A 20845-nucleotide genomic window follows, 5' to 3' on the forward strand; every position below is an offset into this window, starting at 1 on the left:
TCCGGCAGCTCCAGCTTTCCCGCAGGCCCTCAGCCACCACCCAACACAGACCAGGAGACAAAGAGAACTCACAGTCCCCTCTGGCACTTTATTGTTTACAAAACAACGGCTCCAGTTGGAAGAACACAATCCTTCCGGGGACAGTAGCAGATACAAGAAACCAAAACTCCTCTCAGTTTAAAGAGCTGAAAATCACGGACAGCTCGAATGCTCTTCAGGGCACCTAGGCCATGGCTTAAAGGTCTCAACTTGGTGACTGTTCCGAGCCCTCCGACTTTCCTAATTCCGCCTCTGTCCTAAAAACTCACACAGCCCCTGCATCAGTGACATTCATCAAGGACGTGGGTCCGGGAGCCCGGCCAGGCAAAGTCACAAAAGACTCGAGTCTTTCAGGCTGTGTTCAGCGGGAGCCGAGTTCCAGAGAATCGTGTCACATTCTTCCGCTGCCCGTCCCGCCGTGGAAGAAACACACGGCAGCACAAGACGGACCCTCACTGGGCTCCTTCGTAGAGTCTGTGGGAAAGTCTGACGGCCGTTCCGAGGCCATCCCCTCACCCCCCACATCCTCCTGAGGGGAGAGGAAGCTTCAGGGGAGGGGCTCTATGGGCTGATGGTCCGGCCTCACCTGTCCTAACCCTCTGCCTTCGCCCTGGAGCACGGAGAAGAGGCCAAAGGATGCAGACAGGCAGGGTTTGTGCGAAGTTTCCAGAAGAAAAGACTGCGAAGCTCCTCAGGGAAGGGGGAACAAAAGGTCGGGGACAGAAGCCATGGGGCCAGGCAGGCATCACCGGTATACCCTCTGGAGGACAGAGCCCCGCAGCCGGGACCCAGGGCGAGTGTGGCAGGACGTAGGGTCCCACTTGGGTCAGGAAGCACAAGATAACATTTGTGGAAGCCTTTCAGGGCATGACAAGCTCTGGGAGCTGGTCGTAAGAAGCATCGCTTCACCTTTGTATCCTCTGACCAAGGACTGGGAAACGTTAAAATCTTATCTTACCAACGGTCAGAACTTAACGCCAATCTCGCGCGCTGGAAACGAAGTTGTTGACTGTGGGACTTTGCTCTGTGCGATCAGATTTGGTGATTCCAAGAAAGGAAATTGGTTTGATTAAAATAAGTTAATAATTACAACTTCAAAGTGCCGCACGGCCACAGAAGTTTCCCCGAAGGGAGCACTGGACTCGGCCAGGCGACGCGGAGACTGACGCGAGGCTGAGGACAAGCCGGCGTTCTTGCCGGCAGAACCCGGAGGGAGGCGTCCCTGGAGCGCCCTCACCCGCCAGCCCTGCGATTCTCTGCAGTGCAGACAGACGCTTTCCCAGGAGAGCTGGATTTAATGCACGAGGCTCACGAAGGAAGAAGGAGGTGGCCTGGGAGTGTCTGACCTGCCGGTCCACTTCGGACTCGCTGTCTCCTTCCCAGAGGGGCACAGTGCTGGGTGCACAGCAGGGGCGCACGATTCACTGGGCGGAGGAACGAACAGAAAGAGAAAGAGGTCGGAGGGAGGAAGGCCAGGGCCAGGTTCCGGGGCCAGCTCAGGGTGCCCGCAGGGACGGCTCCCGCCACCAGATGGCAGCGCCCACGGGTCGGTGCCCCATGGGGCCAAGCCGGTCCCCAGCTCCAGGGACTCTGGGCTGCGCCACGCCACGCACCCTGGGGCTGAACTCCTTGAACCAGGCAAACACCGTGGAGCTCGAAAAGGAAAAGAAAGCAAAACAAAACACCACAGAAAAGTGCGGTCTCTGGTTTTTATGGAATTTGAGTCCTGATGGAGCTGAAAACTGTCCACCTCTGGGCCTCGCTGGTCTGCGTTTGTCCGTTTAAATAAACTCTATTCCTTCGTACTTCACGTTGCCGATCTTGGTCTCAGGCAGGAGGAAACGGCCGTCCAGCGTGAAAGCCATGATGTAGGTGGCGACCTTGCCCCCGTCCTCCTCAGACTTGAGGGCCACGATGATCTGGTCGTCGGTGTTGGGGATGAACTTGAAGGAGGAGAAGCCGTGCGTGGGGACCACGTCCCCGACGCGGCTGACGGAGATGCGGCCGAAGTCCTGCGCGGCGCTCAGCAGCAGGTTGGTGCCCCGGTGCTCGTCGTCCTTCTCGCTGTACCGCTCGTGGCTGGCCCGGCGCGGCAGGAAGAACCAGCGCTGCAGCGTGTCGCTCCAGCAGGCGGATTCGTGAATGAGGTAGCCTGGGGACGCACCACAGACCCACAGGTCACCAGACTGCCCAGGGGGCCCGGCCCCGCCCCACCCATGACCAGACGTGGGCAGGATGGTCCGCATACGGGGGTGTGCCCGCGGCGTCTCCGTCCCCGCACGGGCTTTATGCCGCGGACGCTGCGAGGCGGTGGCCTGTCCCGTCCGTTGGGGCAGCGTCCCCACTCAATCCTCCTCAGACCTCCCTCTGTCCCACAGGCCTCTCCAGCGGTCCTTGTTTAGATTATCCAGAGTAACGAAGACCACACGGGCCCTTCGGTCGTCCGCGCCCCATGTCTGGTCACCTGCGGCCCTGAGTTCTGCTGCATCTCTGTGTCCCTGGTGCTGAGGAGCACAAAGCGGGGCCAGGGGAAGGGAGCGGGTTTGATTTGTCAGGCAGAGGTCGGGGCCGGGGCAGGGTTTGCTCCGAGTCGAAAAGGAAGCAGCAGCCCTCTATCTGGGGGCCAAGCAATGTCCTCAGCGTCACGCTCCCCAAGCCTAGAGCTGCCTGTCCGCTCTGAGCCGGACGACCCCCCACCACACACGGCACAACTCCTGGAAGGCGCCGCGGAGAGCCGGGGCTCTGTCGGGGGGCGACAGCCAGAGAGCTCAGCGGGAGGGGCCGCGGTCTGACACAGCGGGAGGCAACGCGGCGGGGCCAGTGGAGGAAGGGCAAATGGCTCCTCTGTGCCCGGCGGCCGCTGGCCTGTGGGAGCGGCCGTCACGGACAGAAAGCAACAAACCTGAGCCCTGAGCACCGCGGTGGTTTGGAAGCAAAGGGCGGGGGACGCGCCTGCGCAGCACGCCACCACTCGCCCGCCGCCCCCCCAGGCGGGGCCAGGCCCTTACCTGGAGGCTGGATCCCTGCAGCGGCCCGCAGAGCATGGTAGCTGGACACCCAGTTCTCGTGGTCCACGCTGCCTCTGCAGCCCACCACCTTCACCCACTCCGGGTTTTCATTCATCACCTCCCCCGAGCTGGTGGTCCACTCCTTGCCCAGGCCGCCCACATACAGATGCTCGTCCTTCACAGCCAGCCACTCGGCTTTGAAGCCTGGGGACAAGGAGACGAGGGGACATGCCTGAGAGGACAGCCACCCCTCTGCTCCCCAGGTTCCCCTGGCGTCCGGCGACGCTGAGTGTCGGAGACGTCCCACGAGGTAGTGATGCGAGCGCAGGGGGCAGGTCAGCCTGGCTCAGGGCTCCATTCCCAGAGGGCCGGCCGTCGGGCACCTCCCTCCGCCTTCTACGCTCTCCTGTCCGCACCCCCTAGGATGTGTCACGTTCTCTTTGGCCACTGGGTCCAGGAACCCTCCGCTGGGACGGCCTCCCCTAAACGGATTCCAGTGCCTCCTGCCGCCGGCCCCTCAGCCGCCTGCCCACCCACTCCCAAAGGCCCTGCCAGCTGCTCGTCCGTCTCCTCCGATCCGTGCGCCCCGGCCTCAGGACCCCTCCAACCCGGGGCGGAGGAAGCGTCTGGGGTGATTACCACGGCAGAGCACGGTTCCTCGCCACCATGCCTGGTGCCCACAGAGAGCAGGGGAAGCGCCAACAGCCAGAGCTGAGAGGGGCTGGTGGGGGCGCCCGGAGTCCATGGCGAGCGCTGTGTTTGTTCACGTGCCCTGAGCCTGACCTGCAGGCTGCAGTGCCCTGGGGCTGTGTGGGGCGCTGCCCCCCACTGTGTTCTCAATTGCGCTTGCTTTCCCGGATGTTCTGCAAGCTTCTTGCCGGCACGGAGGACGCGGAGCAGTGGCCCGCCCCGAGCAACGGCAGCAGCCAGAATGCTTCTCTGCGGGCGGCTCTGGAGGGACCTGCTGAGCTCCCGTGGTCCCAGCAGCCTTGCCAGCTCCCCTGGGTCACGTTCGAGAAGAGACCCTCTCCATTTATCAGGACTTCCATTCTTTCTGATGACCCGACCATGGGGCAACCCAAGGCTCTGCTTTCTTCCTGACCCAACCGGGAAGACCTGAACTACAACGGCTGCCCATGAATGCGGACCAACTACAGCAGGAATCGGGCGACCAGTATCTTCTCTGAAACTTGCTCCAGATAGTTCCCAGCCCATTGCCCCAGGCCTGGGCAAGCACGGAGGGGTTTTATAGCCACGCGGAGGGCTGGTGGACGGCATGTGTCCCACGGGCCCAGATGGGTGCTGCCATTCCTTTTCTGACCTGAGAGGGGCCGGCAGCATGCAGGTACCTGGAGCGCGCACACCTACCCGGGCGGAGTGGTGGAGCACACCTCCCCCCGAGCACGGAGGCCTCTGTCCACGCCCCCCCCCACACCCCGCACCTAGCGCCTTCCTGCCCCTTCCTGTCCAGGGCTCTGGGCCACTCCGGCTCCCTCTCGGAGCCCTGTGCTCCCCCTGCCTGAACGCGGGAACTCCTTTCCAGCACGCAGCAGAGCAGCGGGTCACAGGAGTTCCACGCTCGGACCCCACTGGAGCACAGTCACTGCCACCCACGCACAGACCCTCCTGCTGCCGCGTTTGCAGAAAGGAGAGCTGGGCGGCGTGCGTTTACCTTCTCTGGAAAGTCTCAGTTCAAAATGGGAGCAATCTGACCCCACAGCTTAAAGGTACGACGCGTGGGGCTGTCATTCCTGTGTGTTCTGAAGACCCCTTGAAGACGTAAGAAGGGACTCCTTCCCAGGAGCGCCGAGAGCGGCGGCGGCCGGGGCCCTCACACTTGTCCTGGGAAGGACTGGCTTCCTGGCCAGTCTTCTAGAAACAAGCTTCGGTGTGAGGCCAGCGGCGGGGGGTGGGGGCACAGCTGTGGGTTGGAAGGAGGGGACGGCTCTACCTGGCGGTCTCTCCCCCGGTCGCGTGACTGCTTTACCACACGTGCGCAGGCCAGCGCAAGCCTGGCCTCACCGTCCCAGCCGAAGCCGGGAGACTGGAGGGCCCGACTTACCTTTCCCCACGGTTCCATCGCCATCGGACAGAATCACCCACGGCACGGCTCTGGTACCCTCGATCTGGTAGATGACCCCGGTCCGGTCGTCCACAGAGTAGAGTCTCCCATTGAAGACGATGAGCTCAGACAGCTCCATGCCCCGCCCCTTTTCAGCTAGGTGGGACTCGAGGATCCCGTGGCCTTTGTCCCACTCCACGGCCACCTTGTCCCCGCTGTCTGACAGGGTCAGATAGCCCTTCTTCAGGTAACTGAACCAGGTATTTTCCTCTTGGGCTCTAGACTCTGTGTCCAAGTCGGCAATAACTGCGATTCGGTACCGAGTCCCGCCCGGCGTCCTCTGGGGGGCAGACAGGGGGTAGGTGTCATTGTACCGGTCAGCAGGCACCTGACTGAGCCTCCAGCTGTGCGCGTTGGGTGCAGGGGGCCGGCCTGGGGGTGGGCGGTGGGAGTAGAGCAGCCAGAGGACAGCAGCACCCACAAAGGACGGCAGGATCACTTTCCAGCGGGGGCGGAAGCGGGGGTCCGCCGCCTTGGTCATGGACGCCAGCACCGGAAGGCCCCCCACACTTATCCGGAGGGAGTGCATAGGCTCATTCCATTCCAGGTGGTTGGAGGGCTGGACGGGCATCAGACCGAAGGGCAGGTGGGACCTGGGCACCCAGACAGAGAGGACAGGGGTCAGCGACCTGCAAAGCACAGTGGCTTTCCAATGACTAGAAAGTGCACGGCCCGAAGGCTGCTGTACCCAGAACGGCACGGCCGCTACTTTGCGGCCATTGTCACTTCCTTGGCTTAATTAAACTCTGAGTCTAGCAATATCTTTATTTACTCTTAGTTGGCAGGATGAGAAGTCTTTCCCTGTCCTGTCTTGACTGGCAAGACAGAAAGCTCAGTGAGGGCAAGGTCTGTGTAGGCTGGTGCTTTGCCAGCTTAGAAAGAGGGAGCTGCAGGGGGCAAGGGAGGCGGTGGGGGTGCTGAGGGGTCTGGGGGGCGCAGGGCGCAGAGAGGGCCCACTGTGTATGCTCGTCAAACGTGATCTCGTCGGGCAGCTCTCCCTGAGGGCTCCGCTCCCAACAGCAGCCTCCACATCCCCTTCCTGGGCGTCTGCCGCCCGCCACATCACGCTACACGTCAGTCGGTGGGCTCCGCTGTGTCCTGTGCTCCCAGGACAGCACACAGGGGCGATGTCTGCTCACCCAGGGAGTCCTGACTTCCGCCTGGGCTAGGATTCTGTAATATTAATATAAGCATAAAGCAGATTTAGGCTAAATGAAATACTTCTGTTTTCGGCTAAGTCTGTCCTCTGGCGCCCTTCTGTTAATGCAAATGACAGAGGGACCAGCATCTGACCGGCCCTCCTGGCCTGGAGCCTAGCATTGGCGCACCAGCCCCAAAGGACAGCTGGCCTCACCGGGGGCCTGGCTTGGCCTGGGACCCTGGTCCGCTCTGAGGTGCAGCAGCACAGCTGGGGGGCGGCGGCCGGCAAGGGCTGTCGTTCCCCATCTGCCCCAGCTTCCGTCCCCAGCAGAGGCATGTGGCCTGGTCGGCGAGGCCACTGCGGCGCCAGACCCGTGTCTGTCTCAGGGCGGCAGCCAAGCTGGGGGGCAGACTCGGCAGAGCCCTGGTCTGCGGCTCTCGCCCTCTGTCTCCAGCTGTGAGTCAGTCCGTCCCCGCCCAAGACAGGCCCCCGGCTGAACCACGGGGGCACCTCTGCCCCCTGCTCCAAAACCACCAACAACGGGACTTCAGGGGCAGATGCTCCTCTCACGGCCGGGGGGCAGCGGGGCAGGGGGGGGATCGGGCAGCTCCACAACACTCAGGCCTCTCCCCGCACCCCAGTCCACGTGGCCCACGCGCAGGGGCTGCTGAGGAGCTCCTGTCCACACCACAGGCCGCTGGCACCGAGGGTGGAAAAACGAGGCAACAGTTCCACGTGGAAGCTAGCCCTTCCTTCTCTTGCTTTTGGGCAGATGTTTAGGTTTTGCCCATAGGCTCAAGTGCCCAAAAGGGACCTCTAAGGAGCGAGCAAGGCGGCAGGAGGGTGCCGTGCGGCCGGGGGGGCCGGGGGCAGGCTCGGGGAAACTCCCGCTCCTCCCTCAGGTGCTGTCCCGGGCTTCCCTCCTGGGCCGGGGCTCCTCCTCCCCAGGAAGTGGCTCCGTCGTGGCCACAGAGCTGGTGGCTGAGCCTCCTCGGCGGGGAAACGGGGGTCCCGGCCGCTGCCCCTTCTCGGCTGCGCCCAGCCCCGGGTCTTCACAAACCGCGGCTGGGCCCAAGCCACCCAGCCTGGAGCCCCTGCGTGACGTGGCCGCCGGGCTCTCGCCTCCCCCTCCCTTCCTGTTCCAGACTCTGCTGGGGATCCTAACGCATCCGGAACTTACGAGTTCCAAGTAAGTCTCACTCCCTCGCCCCTACTCCTCCCTTCGGAATAGCCCTGCGGATGGCGAGCGGCCACATTCCTACCTGCCCGGGACCAGAATTTCACCAGGAAGCTGTGACTGCCCTTTAGTGACTGTCACAGGTGACAGAAAAGGGGAGATGCTCTTTTCTGAGCGAGGCTGTTCTGCGACCAGAAGTTCTGAACCAGGAGCCCCTGGAGCACCCCAGGCACGGCCCCCAGTCTCCTTCCACAGCAGCTGCTCCGACGGGAGGCCTGCCCGTTCGGTCGCCCCTCCACCCAGCTCGCCCCCTGCACTCACCTGCTTCCACGCCCCTCCCCGCTGACCTCCGTGCCCCAGAGCCAGAGACCCCTGCTACCCACGCAAGCAGCTCAGACCCTGTCAGCACGTGTTGGAGGAGTAAACCCTCCCTGCTACCGGGCCCCTGCCAGGACCAAACCCCTCCAAGCCGGCTCCTCTGCCGCCAACTGGCCACTGCGGCCCTCGTGCACCCGTGCCCAGGCCGCTCCTTCCCCTGCACGGCTGCCTCACCTTCTTTTCTGGATGCCCCTCGGGAAGACGTGGCTGCCCGCTGCCCCGAGACGGCCCTGCACGCCTGCGCACTCGCCGGCATGGCAGCTTATGTCGTTACTTCTGCTCTACCTTAGCGCCGCGGGGCAGGGACTAGCCCACCGTGAGCTCACGGCCCAGGTCCACAGTGGGGCCGACAGTAGAAACTGCGCACATTTGTCGAAGGAATGACGACTAGGCCCACACCTGCCACAGCCCTCAGCTCCAGCCCTGCCTCCGGCCCCCAGCTCACACTGAGCGGTAGCCTGGTGTCCCCATTGTGATGTGTGGTCCTACTGGCCCCTGGTCTGCATCCGCTCCATTCCCGAGTCACCATCCTGCCACTGGTCATCTCGGCACGTCTCCTGTCTGCTGGCGTCCCGCAGAGGATGTGGGGGCCCAGGGTAGAGCCCCTATACGCGCACCTCATGCACCAGGCTGCCTGGCCCTGGTCCAGGGGCTCGGGGGACCAAGAGACCCCATCCTGCTGCCTGGGGACGGTTCTGCTACGCCTGCTCTACTGGGTCCTTCGCCTCCTACATTCGTGTCCAAATCTGCCACCCGAGGAGCCATCTGGTCTCCAGGTTCTACTCGCAGGTGTGCTGAGAGCACCCAGTAAATACTGTGGACGCGTGTTTATGCGTGAGCCAGCAGAGAACCACCCCCGACCCCTGCACCTTGGCCCCTCTCTGGCCCTCACCATCCTGAACAGTAGTGGTGAATCCCCGATTCTGAATGGAGAAAGAACCCTTCCCACCCTGAGACACCTTGGTCCCTCCCTGTCCCTTAACATCCTGGGAGAGCAACCACCCCTTGGTCCCTCCAGGATGGTCCATGACGCACGGCTGAGCCTCCTGCCGGCAGGGACGGTGAGGCGACACGGCGACACTCCCAGGTCCTCTCCCTCCTCAGCCCCCGAGGCTGTGGCTCCTTCCCTGCTACCCACCCCTTCTTCTGCATCTTCCCTGAGATGACCTCAGTCTCCAGGGGCACGGCCACTAGAGTGAGGGCTCCCCGCACCTTCCAAGCCTGCACCTGTGCCCTGAATTCCAGCCCCAGCAGGCCCAGCGGCCAAGCCTCCTCCTCCGCCTGCGGAAAGGGCTCCCTCAGGAATTTACTGGCCGGCGAGGCCGCTCCCAGACCTCAGGAGGCAGCCTATGGCACAGCTGGCTCACTTCCTCCTCACATCCCAGCAGGCGCCGGGCCCCCTCACCGGTCTGGTCTGGACCCCAGCTCCAGACTTGGGTCCTATCTCGCCGTGGCCTCCTGCTGACTTAGGTCCTCCAGGTCCAGCCTGCACTGTGCCGCTCACCAGCTGCCTGAGCTGGCATCTCGGGGCCTCGGCTCCTCGCACGTAAACCGTGGCAGAATGGAGCCGACTCCCCAGAGCTGCTGAATGAGTCGCGTGCTGCAGGACTCGGGCCAGGTCGCCTGCTCCTGGCTGCTCGCTCCCCTCGTCCCTTTGCTGGCACTTCTGCCCCCTGCCCGGAGGGGAGGGAAACCCGTCAGGTTAACCGGCACGAGCAGCCAGCCCATCCTGTCCGCAGAGAGCCCGGCAGCCTGGTGAGGGACGCTGCGGCCTGCAAAGATGAACACACGGACTGCCCGTCTGTCCGGAGAAACAGTGCGCGGGTCCCTGGCCTAGACGCTCTCCCCTCCAGCCTCCACACAGCTGATAGCGTGATTTTTCTAAAAAGTGAATCCGGATTAAAGTTCTCTGCTAGATCCCAAAGCTGGCCCACTAGAGGACGAACCCTCAGCTGCTCCGCACCCCCGCCACTCCCCATTTTATAATGCCACAGCCCACAGCCAAGCCCCTGTGCGTGACGCTGCTGCCACCTGGGATGATGCTCTCTCTGACCACACAGAAGCATCTGGAAGTTCCTGGGTGTGCCATGATAGTGATGCTTCTCCTGTGCCTTTCCCACCCTGTCCTGAGTCTATGGTTAAGGACCCCCTCCCCGACCAGTGAGCTTCCCTCCTGTGGACACCCAAAAGTGTCCCGGCCTCAACCCCGAACCTGAGTGTCCCCTCATCTGTCAATAAAGACTCTGCAGATGTGGCTCAGTTTAGGGTCTCGAGATGGGAAGTTAATCCAGGGGAAGCCCAGAGGCGACCCCAAGTGTCCTTACGAAAGGAAGGCAGAGGGACATTAGACAGTGATGGAAGAGGCCACTGACCACGAAGGCAGAGAGAGGAGTGATGTGACCACAGCCCAGAAGCACCTAGAATCCCCAGAAGTCAGAAGAGACAAGGACAGATTGTCCCCTAGAGCCTTCGAAGGGAGCACAACCCTTGATTTCAGCCCGGTGACACGAACAGTGGACTTCTGGCCTCGGCACCGTGAGAGCCCGCGTGTGTGGTTTCCAGCCACCACGTTTGCGGGAACTTGCCACGGGAGCCCTGGAAACAAGGGCACGTTCTCACACAGCCCTCTGTGCCTCCTCCTCCCGGAACGTGGCTCTGTAACAGCACGGACCACGCCTTCCTGCCGCCATCTGTCCGGCTTGGCTGTGAGCTCCTGGAGGGCAGGGAGCCCCGGCCCCGTCGCCTTCTGTTATGCAGGGAATGACCACTTCCAGGCAGCGCGGAACTCTGTCCGCCTTCCAGAAATCCCTTTTTGCCACTGGAATCATTTCTCTTTGCATCAACACCCAACCTGGATCGCCGTCCCTCCGCTAAGATCCCAGGAGTTACTTTCATTTTGTAGCAGAAACCCAGATCCCTTTCTCTTCGTTCTGCACCACTCCCGGCTGGTCCGCGCCCAGAGGGGACGGTGAGCGGCCTGTCTTGTGCAGAATGAGAGCCTGTGTTTTTATTTCAAAACAAAACACTCCCCTCCCCAAAACTTCCAGCCACACACGCGGCTGAAACGTGCCGGTGAAGGCTGAGTGCAAGTGGACGAAGCGGCTCCCAGGAGAGGGGCCCGTGGGAAGGGGTCTCCTTGCCCACGCCCCTTGAGGTTCTGAGCAGTCCAGACATTTGCCGTTCGGAGACAAGGCTGTCAGCCCCACCATCTGCAGCCTACCGGGCTGATTTGGTATCTCCGGAAAAATCAGAACCAAGCTGCTATGGGAAAACGTCGCAGGCTCTTTGACTGGCCAAGCTCACCTGTCCGGGTGGGCTGGCGCCAGTTCTCTCCCGCTCAGAAACCCCCAGGGACCGCACCCCCGCTGGCTTCCCTTCTCCCGCGCCCGCCACGCTGCAGGGCGAGGTCCCTGCAAAGAGCCCCCCAGAGGAACCACCACCACGCAGGCTGCTCCAGGCCCAACTTCCTTCCCCACTCCCCTCTTTTTCAAACAGCTGTCAGGAAAGGCTAACCGACACCCCCACGTCTGTGGTTTCTTTCGCCAGCGCGTCCTTCTAACACAGGCCTCAAACGGCAAGGTGTGACTCTGTGTCCTTCCACTCCCAAGTGGGTCCCTGGACTCCGAGGGAGCGCCACTGCCAGGGAGACGCTCCTGCCCTGGCCCCCCCTACCTTCTTGGGCCATCTTTGGGATTCTACAGAAGGCTCGGAAGAAAGGTGGCAGCCATTCCTGATACAGCCCCCAACCTGGAGGGTCTCTTTCTCCTCTTCCTTCAGGTGTGTGGCCGGTGGCCAAACAAACAGGTTTAACGGCAGCTGCCAGAGCAAAACTCCTCCCTTTCAGGATCTAGGAGGGGCAGGAAGCAAGAGGGCAGCGTCCTCTGCCTCCCCTCTCAGGCTCTGCCTCCCCCGAGACTGTGCCTATGCCCCTCAGGCCCTTTGTCCTGGGCAGCGGCTACCTCCCCTTCCCCTCCGCGGTCTGTGACCTGAACGGTCCTGCAGAGCTTGTGTCCGGACAGCGGGCAGGTCAGAGTCCCGGCTCTGCTTGCGGCCTACGTGCACTTCCTGGCAGGAGAGGAGTGAGCTCCTCCTGCGTTCGTCAGAGTGACACAAGGTGACACCGAGGCCCAGGGCTTCCGAGCCTCCAAGACTGCTGGGTGTGTCTCGGGGGAGCGATCCTCGAACACAGGCTCTGTGAACGCGTTGCCCGACCCAAGGCGTTCTGCTGCGTGGGACTCACCAAGGCTCTATTGTACTGGAAGTTTCCTTTCGAATTTGGGCAGGTGTGAGAGGCAGAGGGCAAGTCACAGAAGCCAAGTATGTCCTCCAGGGCTACCTGAGGTCCTCCTGCTGACAGCAGTCTCCTTAAAGGCTGCGGTGCCTCCCCTGGCGCTCCCTCACTCTGCACACAGCAGGCGCTCACGGCTGCTTCCTGGAGCAAGTTAAACACAGCTCAGGGTAACTACTTCTTCAGCCGTGTTTCCGTCTGTGAGCCCGCACCTGAGGGGACTGGGGTTTCGACCCCGGCCTGACGCCGCACACTCATTCACGGCCCTGCAGGATCCCTCCCCCCCCCCCCGCCCCCCCCGCCGAAATCAAGGGCCGTGCTCCCTCAGAGGCCCGCGGAGAACCCTCCCCTCCGACGCCTCCTGCTTCTGGAGGAGCGGGCACTGCTCGCCTTCCGCGCGGCAGCACCGCGCTCCGCACCTCTCCGCTGCCCCCGGCCCCCGCTCCTCCGCCTCTGTCTCCTGCTTCCTCTGGCCGGGGTTACCCTGGGCCACCTGGACACTCCAGGATACGTTTCCTGGTGCAAGGTCAGCTGATCAGCACCCTTCCTTCCATCTGCTGCCTTCGTCCTCTCTTGCCACAGCACGCACTTGCAGGTTCTGGGGGTTAGGACGTGGCTATCTCGGGCAGCCGTTACTGCCGACCACAAGAAGGGAGACAGGGAGAGGATGTCCAGCTTTCCCAGGGGCCAGGACCGTGCACACACGGCTCTGTCCACGGTGCGGGCGGCACAGCTCCGGAGCCCCGCACCGCCTGCACCTGTTACATCCCGGGAGGGCCGTGTGTGCCGGTGCTGGATCGCCAAGGTTACGCATCAGGAGGACTTTTCGGCGAAAAGCTGCCCTTCCAGTCTAAGCCACATCCCAAACAACACTGCGTGATCAGGGCTGTTTTCCAGAGAGCCTGAGACTAAGGGGACGCAATAAAAATCCCACCACGCACCCAGATCAGTGGGCTTGCACCTGCCTGAGCCCATCTTCTGTCCTGTCCTCTCCAGGGCTGGGCTCCCCGGACACAGCGGTCAGCACTGCAGGACGCACGTGGCCTGGCCAGACCCCCTGCGGCCCTTCGGGAAGCGCTGGGATCAGACCCTTCCACGCTGTCCCTCGGTGCCTACACGAGGCCTGGTTTCCCACGGCACGTCCCCAGTGAACACGGACGCGGCGGCACTCTGCTTGGGAACCCGGAGCTGCGAGATCCCGGTAACGACCGCGCTTGTGACAGGTAAACGAGAAACAGACGGACAAACTGAACACCTTCCCAGACCTCCCTGCTGCCAGGACGCTCTTGTCTAAGGAACTGTTTTGCCTCACCAGGAGGAAAGCCCACACAAAAGCCCGAAAGCCCCCGTCCAGAGCATTCTGGAAGGAAGAGAGCGCGGGTTAGATGTCCCCTCCCGCGTCCCCGGTACCATTCCACAGATGTCCACACGACAGAGTGACATCCCGGTCACGGCGCTGATGCATTTCAGGGCACCTGGCCGCGCCCTCAGATCTGAGATGCTGCTTTAAAGAGGAAACACTCAGGTGTGTGCGTGGCACCCCAGACGGCCGCCGCAGGGTCTTAAGACTCGGAAGAAAGGGACCGCATTCTTGTGAGGCCGCACAAGCCCACCTCAGGGGCCCCATGTCGGGGGAGGGTGGTGGGACACACCAGCAGATCGAGGCGTGGTCCCGTCCCTGTCTGGGTCTGCCCGCACCCCCTCCGTGGTTCAAGGAAGCGTGGCGGATCGACAGCCGAAACCCACACACTCAGGGCAGGGCCGTGGCCGAGAGGCGGGGCGGGAGCCACGGCCGAGGTGGGCTCTGGGGGGAGAAGCCTGCCGCAGAGAGCACCGAACGCTCAGACCCAGGCGGGGAGGGACACGACGTGGCTCAGATACTCTTGCAAGTCTAGGACTTCCTCCACTGTCCCCGGGGCACCCACGCCTTCCGTGACGGGTCCAGCGAGAACACGGAGACCGCTCAGCCTCCAGGCCGCCCCTGAACAGGAGCCCTCACCGGAGCCCCCACCGCCCCCCCACCGCCCAGGCCCACAGGGGGCAGCCTGGCCCATCGGCGGGCCCTTCGGGGGACCCGGAGGCTGGAAGAGAAGGCTCACGGAGGCTGCCGGGGAAGGGCCTGGAAGGCCGCTGCCCGCGGTGCCCACAGGCCCAGGCTGGACGGTCCTGCCCAGAGGCCTGCGGGCTGGGTGCTGGGGGGCATCCGTCCCATTACCGCTCCGAAAAGGGAGACGAAGAGGAGGCTGCAGCACCTGCTTCCTCTTCGGGGACCCTCCCGTGACCCTGTGCTCTTGCCGGGCTTGTTCCCTACGCCAAGGAGCCGGGAGGAGCCCGCTGACCACAGCAGACGCCTGGCCCCGAACCTGCGCCCCGGAACCACGCTGGGGAACGACGTCGAGCACGTCCTCCGGGACAACGGTGACAAGTGGGGCTGGTGCGCCCAGAGACCCCGGCTCCCTGGGCACGCCAAGGCGTCGCGCGAGAGCCGGACCTGGCCGGCAGGAGAGTGACGGCGAGTCCCGGGATCCGCCAGGCCTGGGGACACACGGGGCAAAGGGAAGGCAGCGAGCAGTAGGCACGAAGGAGGGGGCGCCGCCCCTAGGGGGAGCGCGTCGGGCCCGAGGGTCGTGCAGGAGGATGGCAGGTGGTCTGGGCACAGGAGGGAGAACGGGGAGGCCCGGGTCGGGGGAGGGTGGCCTGCTGCCCATGTGACAAAGTGCCCGCCCGAGAGGGGAGGCCCAGCGATCACGGAAGGGGTACTCCAGCCATGCTGCGGGTGGGGGACAGGCCGGGACGGGACTCAGGGACAGCTGCCCCAGAGAAGGGAGCAGGACGCCAGGGTTCAAAGTCGGTCCGTGATAGTGGGGGGGGGGAGGGGATGAGGGGGACGATCTGTCCATCAAGTCAGAGGGAAGAGTCGGGGCAGAGTAGGAGTCCCGTGAATCGGGTCGGGGAGAGGTCCCCGGCTGGTCAGAGGGCACGGGGGTCCCACACTAGTCCGAAGGGACAGGTGTCCTCATCTGGCCAGAGGGGGGAGGGTCCCGCACCAGTCCGAGGGGGGAGGGTCCCGCACTAGTCAGAGGGATGGGAGTCCCGTACGTCAGAGGCGGCAAGAGTCCCGCACTAGTGGGGGGGGGGGGCGTCTCCCCAGTCCGAGGGGGAGGTGTCCAGCACCAGAGGGCAGGAGGTGTCCCGCACCAGTCCGAAGGGACAGGTGTCCTCATCTGGCCAGAGGGGGGAGGGTCCCGCACCAGTCCGAGGGGGGAGGGTCCCGCACTAGTCAGAGGGATGGGAGTCCCGTACGTAAGTCAGAGGCGGCAAGAGTCCCGCACTAGTCGGGGGGGGGGGCGTCTCCCCAGTCCGAGCAGGAGGTGTCCCGCACCAGTCCGAGGGGGAGGCGTCCCGCACCAGTCCGAGGGGGAGGTGTCCCGCACCAGTCCGAAGGGACAGGTGTCCTCATCTAGCCAGAGGGGGGAGGGTCCCGCACTAGTCAGAGGGATGGGAGTCCCGTAAGTCAGAGGCGGCAAGAGTCCCGCACTAGTGGGGGGGGGGGTCCCGCACCAGTCCGAAGGGGGCAGGAGGTGTCCCGCACCAGTCCGAGGGGGAGGCGTCCCGCAGTAGTGAGAGCCAGTGAGAGCCCCGCGGGACAGTCAGCGAAGGTGTCCGCCGCCGGTCGGACGAAGGAGACCGTTTCTCCGGAGTCTGAGGGAAGGGGCGGGACGTGGCGGGGTGGGAGGGCTACGGGGCAGGCCCGTCGCGGGGGGAGGGCGCGGCGGCCGCGGGTGCGGCCGTCACTCACCCGGTGCAGGCGGGCTCCGGGGCCCGCGGGCGGCGGGGCTTCCCTGCGGCAAGGCCGGGACCCTGCGGGCAGCCGACTTCCGCCCGGCGCGCTCGCCGGGTCTCCGGGGCGCGCTCCCGGCAGCCTCTGCTCTGCGGCTGCGCACCAGCGCGAGCGGGACTGCTGGGAGTTGTAGTTTTTTACTGCTCGGAGGGCGCCTCAGGGGGCCAGGACTGGAGGGAGGGGCGCAGACTTGCGCGGGGACCACCCCGCAGGCCCCTTCCACCGCTTTGTCCCGGAACGCCGGCCCAGCAAAAGCGGGAGGCGGGGTCATGTCTCCGAGATGAGATGTTAGGACCTCTCGCCTCGCCCTGTCGACCCCTGTGGTTTCCGGGGAGGCGGGGGAGCGCGGACCCCTTTCTGCCACCCTCGTTATCAGCGAGCCCCTCTCCTCGGCCCTTCGGATCGGCCACTTCGGAAAGCTGGTCAGCTTCCAGAGCAGAGATCAGGGCGCAGGTCTCCAGGCTTGGAGTGTCCTGGCGGGGGAGGGTGCCGGGGGGGGGGTAACCTCCTCCCAAATAAGGGTGTCCAGTTCGCCCTGCTCCTCCAGTCCCTTCCCCGGCCCCTGTGCTGTTTTGTTTTTTGTTTTTTGTTTTTTTTCCTGCGCTGTTTTAATGGAATATATTGCTCTCCACCCCCAAGTCCTGCAAAAATGCCCATTATAGAAATAACGAGAAAAGCCCGGTAGCAGTGAGCTAGGCGAGGGCTGGTGCTCTGCGGGCCCGCCACTCCAGCCTTGGCCTGCCTGCGCACAGTCACCCCAGGGCCTCCAGGAGCCTTCCCTTAGGTAACAGATGCACAAGAGAAAAATTCAAATTATGTAAATGGTGTCCCGTGAAAAACAACCTCCAGGTCCCTGTTCTGCATTCCCTGCCCAGAGGCAGTCACTGTTCCTAGTTTCTTGCCGTTATGGTTAGAGAGATTTTGTGACACGCAAACAAATCACAAACGCGTATATTAAATTACCTTTTTAAAAAACCAAATGGAAATTTGCTATTTCCACTCGGTTCTGCATGTTGCGGGGGAGGGGGTGGAAAGGCACAAACCCCCGTGGAATTCATTTGTTTCTCGTTATGCGAAACTGAGTTCTAACTATGTTCCATATATTACCCCTATTTTAAATTATTCAGATCTTTTATTTTCTAAGATCTGAGGAAGAAAAGGCTGGTCCTGCTCTCTGGAAAGGCCTCCAGACTCCTCCCCCTTCCCAGCCCCCTCCCACCCCAGGAAGTGAATGCAATCTCAAATCACTCTCACGCTTTGTGTTGTAATTTTAGCAAATAGGGATGTATCCCTCAACAATATGTATGCCTGCTATAACTTGTACAAAAAAGGAAATAAAACTGTACGCAATGGCCGGGAGATCCTGCCGCTTCCCAGATAACTATCTGGCGTATGTCTTCTCACTGCCTGATTGCTGGGAAGTTGTGTATCTTTCCTAGGTTTTTTGGCCGTGTATATTTCTTCTTCTGGGGATGCCCCAGCCTCTCAGTGTCAGTTTTAGGAAATAATCCATCCTTTCCATTGGTATGCGTGCAATACCTTTTTTGTCATAGATCGAGTTTCCATAAATACATGGGTCTGTTTAGGGGCTTTCTAGTATGTCATATGAGGACATTATCTTCTTCAGTACACTGTCTTCACTCTCACCACTTTATAATAAACCTTCACATGTGGTAGGACAATCCCCCCTCAGGCCCCTCCTACATCCCACCCACCCCAGCTGTTGGGGTTTTGAATGGAATCTACAGATTAATTCGGAGAGAACTGCTCTCTCAGGACGTTGAGCCTTCTGCCGAAGAGCATGGTTTGCCTTTCCATTGACTCAGGTCTCCGTCGATGTTTTCCAGAAAGGTTTGTCATTTTTCACTTCGCACCACAGCTTGGTCTGTGGGGTTCTGCCGAGACGCGTTTCCTTCTCTACAGAGCTGCGTCGTACTCCGCTGTGTGGCTGTCCCGTTATTTCTTGTGCCAGGCCCCTAACGCTGTCCTTTTAGGATAGGTGTGATCTTCTTACATTACAACAATGTTTCAGGGGAAGTCCTTGAACTCACGAGCTGGAACACAACTGTGAGTCCGTCTGTAGGATAAATTGGTGGAAGGACATTAACTAGGTAAAAGGGCGTTCGTGTCCTCTAGTGCACAGACCCCTGCTTTCCTGCCTTCCGGAGAGACCAGGTCCCGGAAGCGCTCTTCGCGTGTCCCTAGGTGTCCCTGTGGTTGAAATTCCCCTTACTTCCTGTGCATCCTTGGAGACATCACCTTGGCCTTCGTCCAAAACTTATCTCTCCCCCTTTTGTTTCCGTAACTCTACATAAAAGACTAAAAAATCTTCGCTTTAATCACCCGTCGCCTGTTTACTTACATGGTCGCTCACCCGTGTCACAGTGAAGACTTAGAAGGGAGCAGTCCACCAGGGGGCCCTCCCATTTTATTTATCGAGTCCAGTGCTGCCTGATGGTGACAGCTCCGGGTTATCTCTGGAAGGCGGGAAAGGAACTCCCGCGGTAGGGATGTCGACTCCGAGAGATGGAGAAACTGAGGCACGGGACAGAAAATGCCTGATTAGAGTCAGGAAGCACATAGAGGGCAAAAGGCAGACTGCCAGTGTGCTTTCTTGTCCCTCACGGTTCGTCCTTGCGTCCAGTCAAGGGCGGCAGGGGGGACCTTCCAGAGAAAGGCTTGTCCTCCTTAGACAGAAGGCTTCTCCGGGTGTGAGGGCCGGTGAAGCAACAGGTAGGCCTGTTCTGTCCTTGCAGCGGCCGGTCCTGATTCCCACCTGCCCCCAGCCTTCCAGAAGGCAGGCGCTGCCCTCCAGGAGCAAGGAGCGTGGGCCAGCGGCCAGGGAGGCTGGGTCTGGCCGCCAAGTTTCCATCTCTTCCAAATCTCCACGGAGACTCCCTCACCCCCGCCCTTGGCAAGGGGACGCTGCCATCGGCCTGCCTGTGGCCCCCCTCTTCCGAACAGAATGCAGAAGTTTGCAGTGCTGGTCTCTGCCCTTATGGGATGGCTGGGCAGCCTGGCCCGAAATAGCTAGGACAGGCAGAATGCTGGGGCCACAGTGGGGGAAAAAAAAAAAATCACAGTGCTGCTAATGACAGGCTGAGCTTATCTGGAACCCAGCATCTTACAGACGTTAACCGAGGTCACATAGTCTTTTCCAGGAATGAGAAAACAGACCAGTGACCAGCAGGGATATGCCCAGGGAGAGAGAAGGGATTGCCAAACAGGGAAGGGCGCAGAACGGGCCGCCTCCTGGGAATGTTCTCTCCCCTGTGAGTCTCTGGCCCTCATGTCCCATGAGCTGCCCTTGTCTGAGGATGTGGGGCCACTTGGGAAGGTTCTGGAAGCCGTTAAGTGTTTGGCCCAGACATCCTTGTGTAGGAGGTGTGAGCTCCTAGGGAATTCCGGGATGGGCGTGACCTAGAACCACTTGGGAAAACTGAAGAGAGAGACCTTGCGGGGGGAGGGGCTCATCGTTCTGGTTGGCCCTGGCCTCTGACCCATCAAGGGGCTGACGAAATCTCCCTCAGGCACAGCTGCTGGCTTTGGGTTCTGATTTATTATTATTATTATTATTATTATTATTTTTTGGACCATGACTCCTGTCCTTAATTCTGGCCAGGACTTTCCAACACGGAAGATATTTGCTGAATTGGGAGCATTCTGCCCTTGTTGTCTGAGGGCACTACGGCCTTGAAGGAGGACCGACAATCAGGTAGTCTGCAGGACCAACCCCTACTTCCAGTCTTAAAGCAGTGAGGAAGTATAAAGAGCATTAGGGACCTGGCCAGCCTGGTGTTCGGGTGACAGAATTTGTTTCTTTCATTGAGGGCTGAGCTGGCCTTGTGACTTTGCTCCTTTGCCTGTTGGCTTGAGCTGTGAACTGTGATGCCGGAGATGTGCTCAGACTGTGGTTCCCTTTCTTCTGGAACTTTCCACGCCTCTGAGCCTTCTGTCTCATGCGGACGTCTTGGAAAACTCCAGGTCCTTGTGGCCACATTTCATACCAGCGCCCCTCTGCCTCCTGGTCTCTGCCCCAAGAGATCTGAGTAATCCCTTTCCTAACCTCCTGGGAGATGTGGGGGCTCGACCCAAGAGGAGGGAAGGAGGAAGGTTAGACTTAGCATGATGACAGTGATCACAAGCATGCTGTGCTTTGTATCTGCTGTCGGGCCTTCCATCGGCCGCGTGACCATTACAGAGTCACAGTTCTTTACCCCAAGTCCCCCAGATACGAAAAGCTCTGAAACTGTGGTCCCCACCCCCCCCCCCCCCACCGCGAGTTTGGCGTGAAGGACTTTGGCAGAAGAGCACGACCTGCAGCCTTGTGAGGGTAAACACGGGTCCGGTGCGGGGGGCCCTGCGCAGAGCCCCGCGGGGTGAGATGTGCTGAAAGATGTCTGCATTTTACTTTGGCTGCGTCTGACTGCATGGGTTCTGGATTAGAGACCCTGGACCCATCTCTGCTTTATAGACAAGGAGACTCAGGAAGGCCCCCTGTCGCCGGGCAGCACTCCAGGCTCAGGACGTAAAGCCTCTAGCGAGAACGAGCAGTTGCCGCTGGAAGTCAGGGTCGTTGACTGGCTGTGTTTCTAGAGCTCTTCTCTCCATCGGGCCTCTGGATTCCTGTCTTTTAATTATCTCTAAGATAACTATCTTTCAGGGGCACCTGGGTACCTCAGGGTTGAACATCTGCCTTCCGCTCAGGTCATGATCTCAGGGTCCTGGGATCGAGCCCCAACGTTGGGCTCCCTGCTCAGCGGGGAGCCTGCTTCTCCATCTCCCTCTGGCTGTCTCTCCCCCTGCCTGTGCTTTCTCTCTGCCTCTCTCTTAAATGAATAGAAAAAAAAT

General features: G+C 61.4%; 1 protein-coding gene across 2 annotated transcripts; it reads right to left on the reverse strand.

The window, feature by feature from the left end:
- Nucleotides 1–68: 68 nt before the first annotated feature.
- On the reverse strand, nt 69–16051 carry CANT1 (calcium activated nucleotidase 1). 2 transcript variants are annotated; one of them, XM_032319580.1, is made up of 4 exons: nt 15953–16051; nt 5110–5762; nt 3048–3251; nt 69–2191 (listed from the first exon to the last, which is right to left on the reverse strand). In XM_032319580.1, exons 2-4 carry the CDS (start codon nt 5738–5740, stop codon nt 1821–1823), a joined length of 1206 nt encoding a protein of 401 aa, XP_032175471.1. In that variant the 5' UTR covers nt 5741–5762; nt 15953–16051; the 3' UTR covers nt 69–1820. The 2 variants fall into 2 exon arrangements, with proteins under 2 accessions (XP_032175471.1, XP_032175472.1); XM_032319581.1 differs by lacking the exon at nt 15953–16051 and adding an exon at nt 11538–12492.
- Nucleotides 16052–20845: the final 4794 nt, after the last annotated feature.

The sequence above is a fragment of the Mustela erminea genome, chromosome 18 (assembly GCF_009829155.1).
Source record: "Mustela erminea isolate mMusErm1 chromosome 18, mMusErm1.Pri, whole genome shotgun sequence".
NCBI lineage: Eukaryota > Metazoa > Chordata > Mammalia > Carnivora > Mustelidae > Mustela > Mustela erminea.

Excerpts from the sequence above, each read along its gene's own strand:
- CANT1 (XM_032319580.1), bottom strand. The coding sequence starts at position 5,740 with ATGCCCGTCCAGCCCTCCAACCACCTGGAATGGAATGAGCCTATGCAC. Across the intron at positions 3,252-5,109 it reads CGATGGAACCGTGGGGAAAG|GCTTCAAAGCCGAGTGGCTG; the intron begins GTAAGTCGGGCC and ends CCTTGTCCCCAG. Across the intron at positions 2,192-3,047 it reads TGCAGGGATCCAGCCTCCAG|GCTACCTCATTCACGAATCC; the intron begins GTAAGGGCCTGG and ends GTGCGTCCCCAG.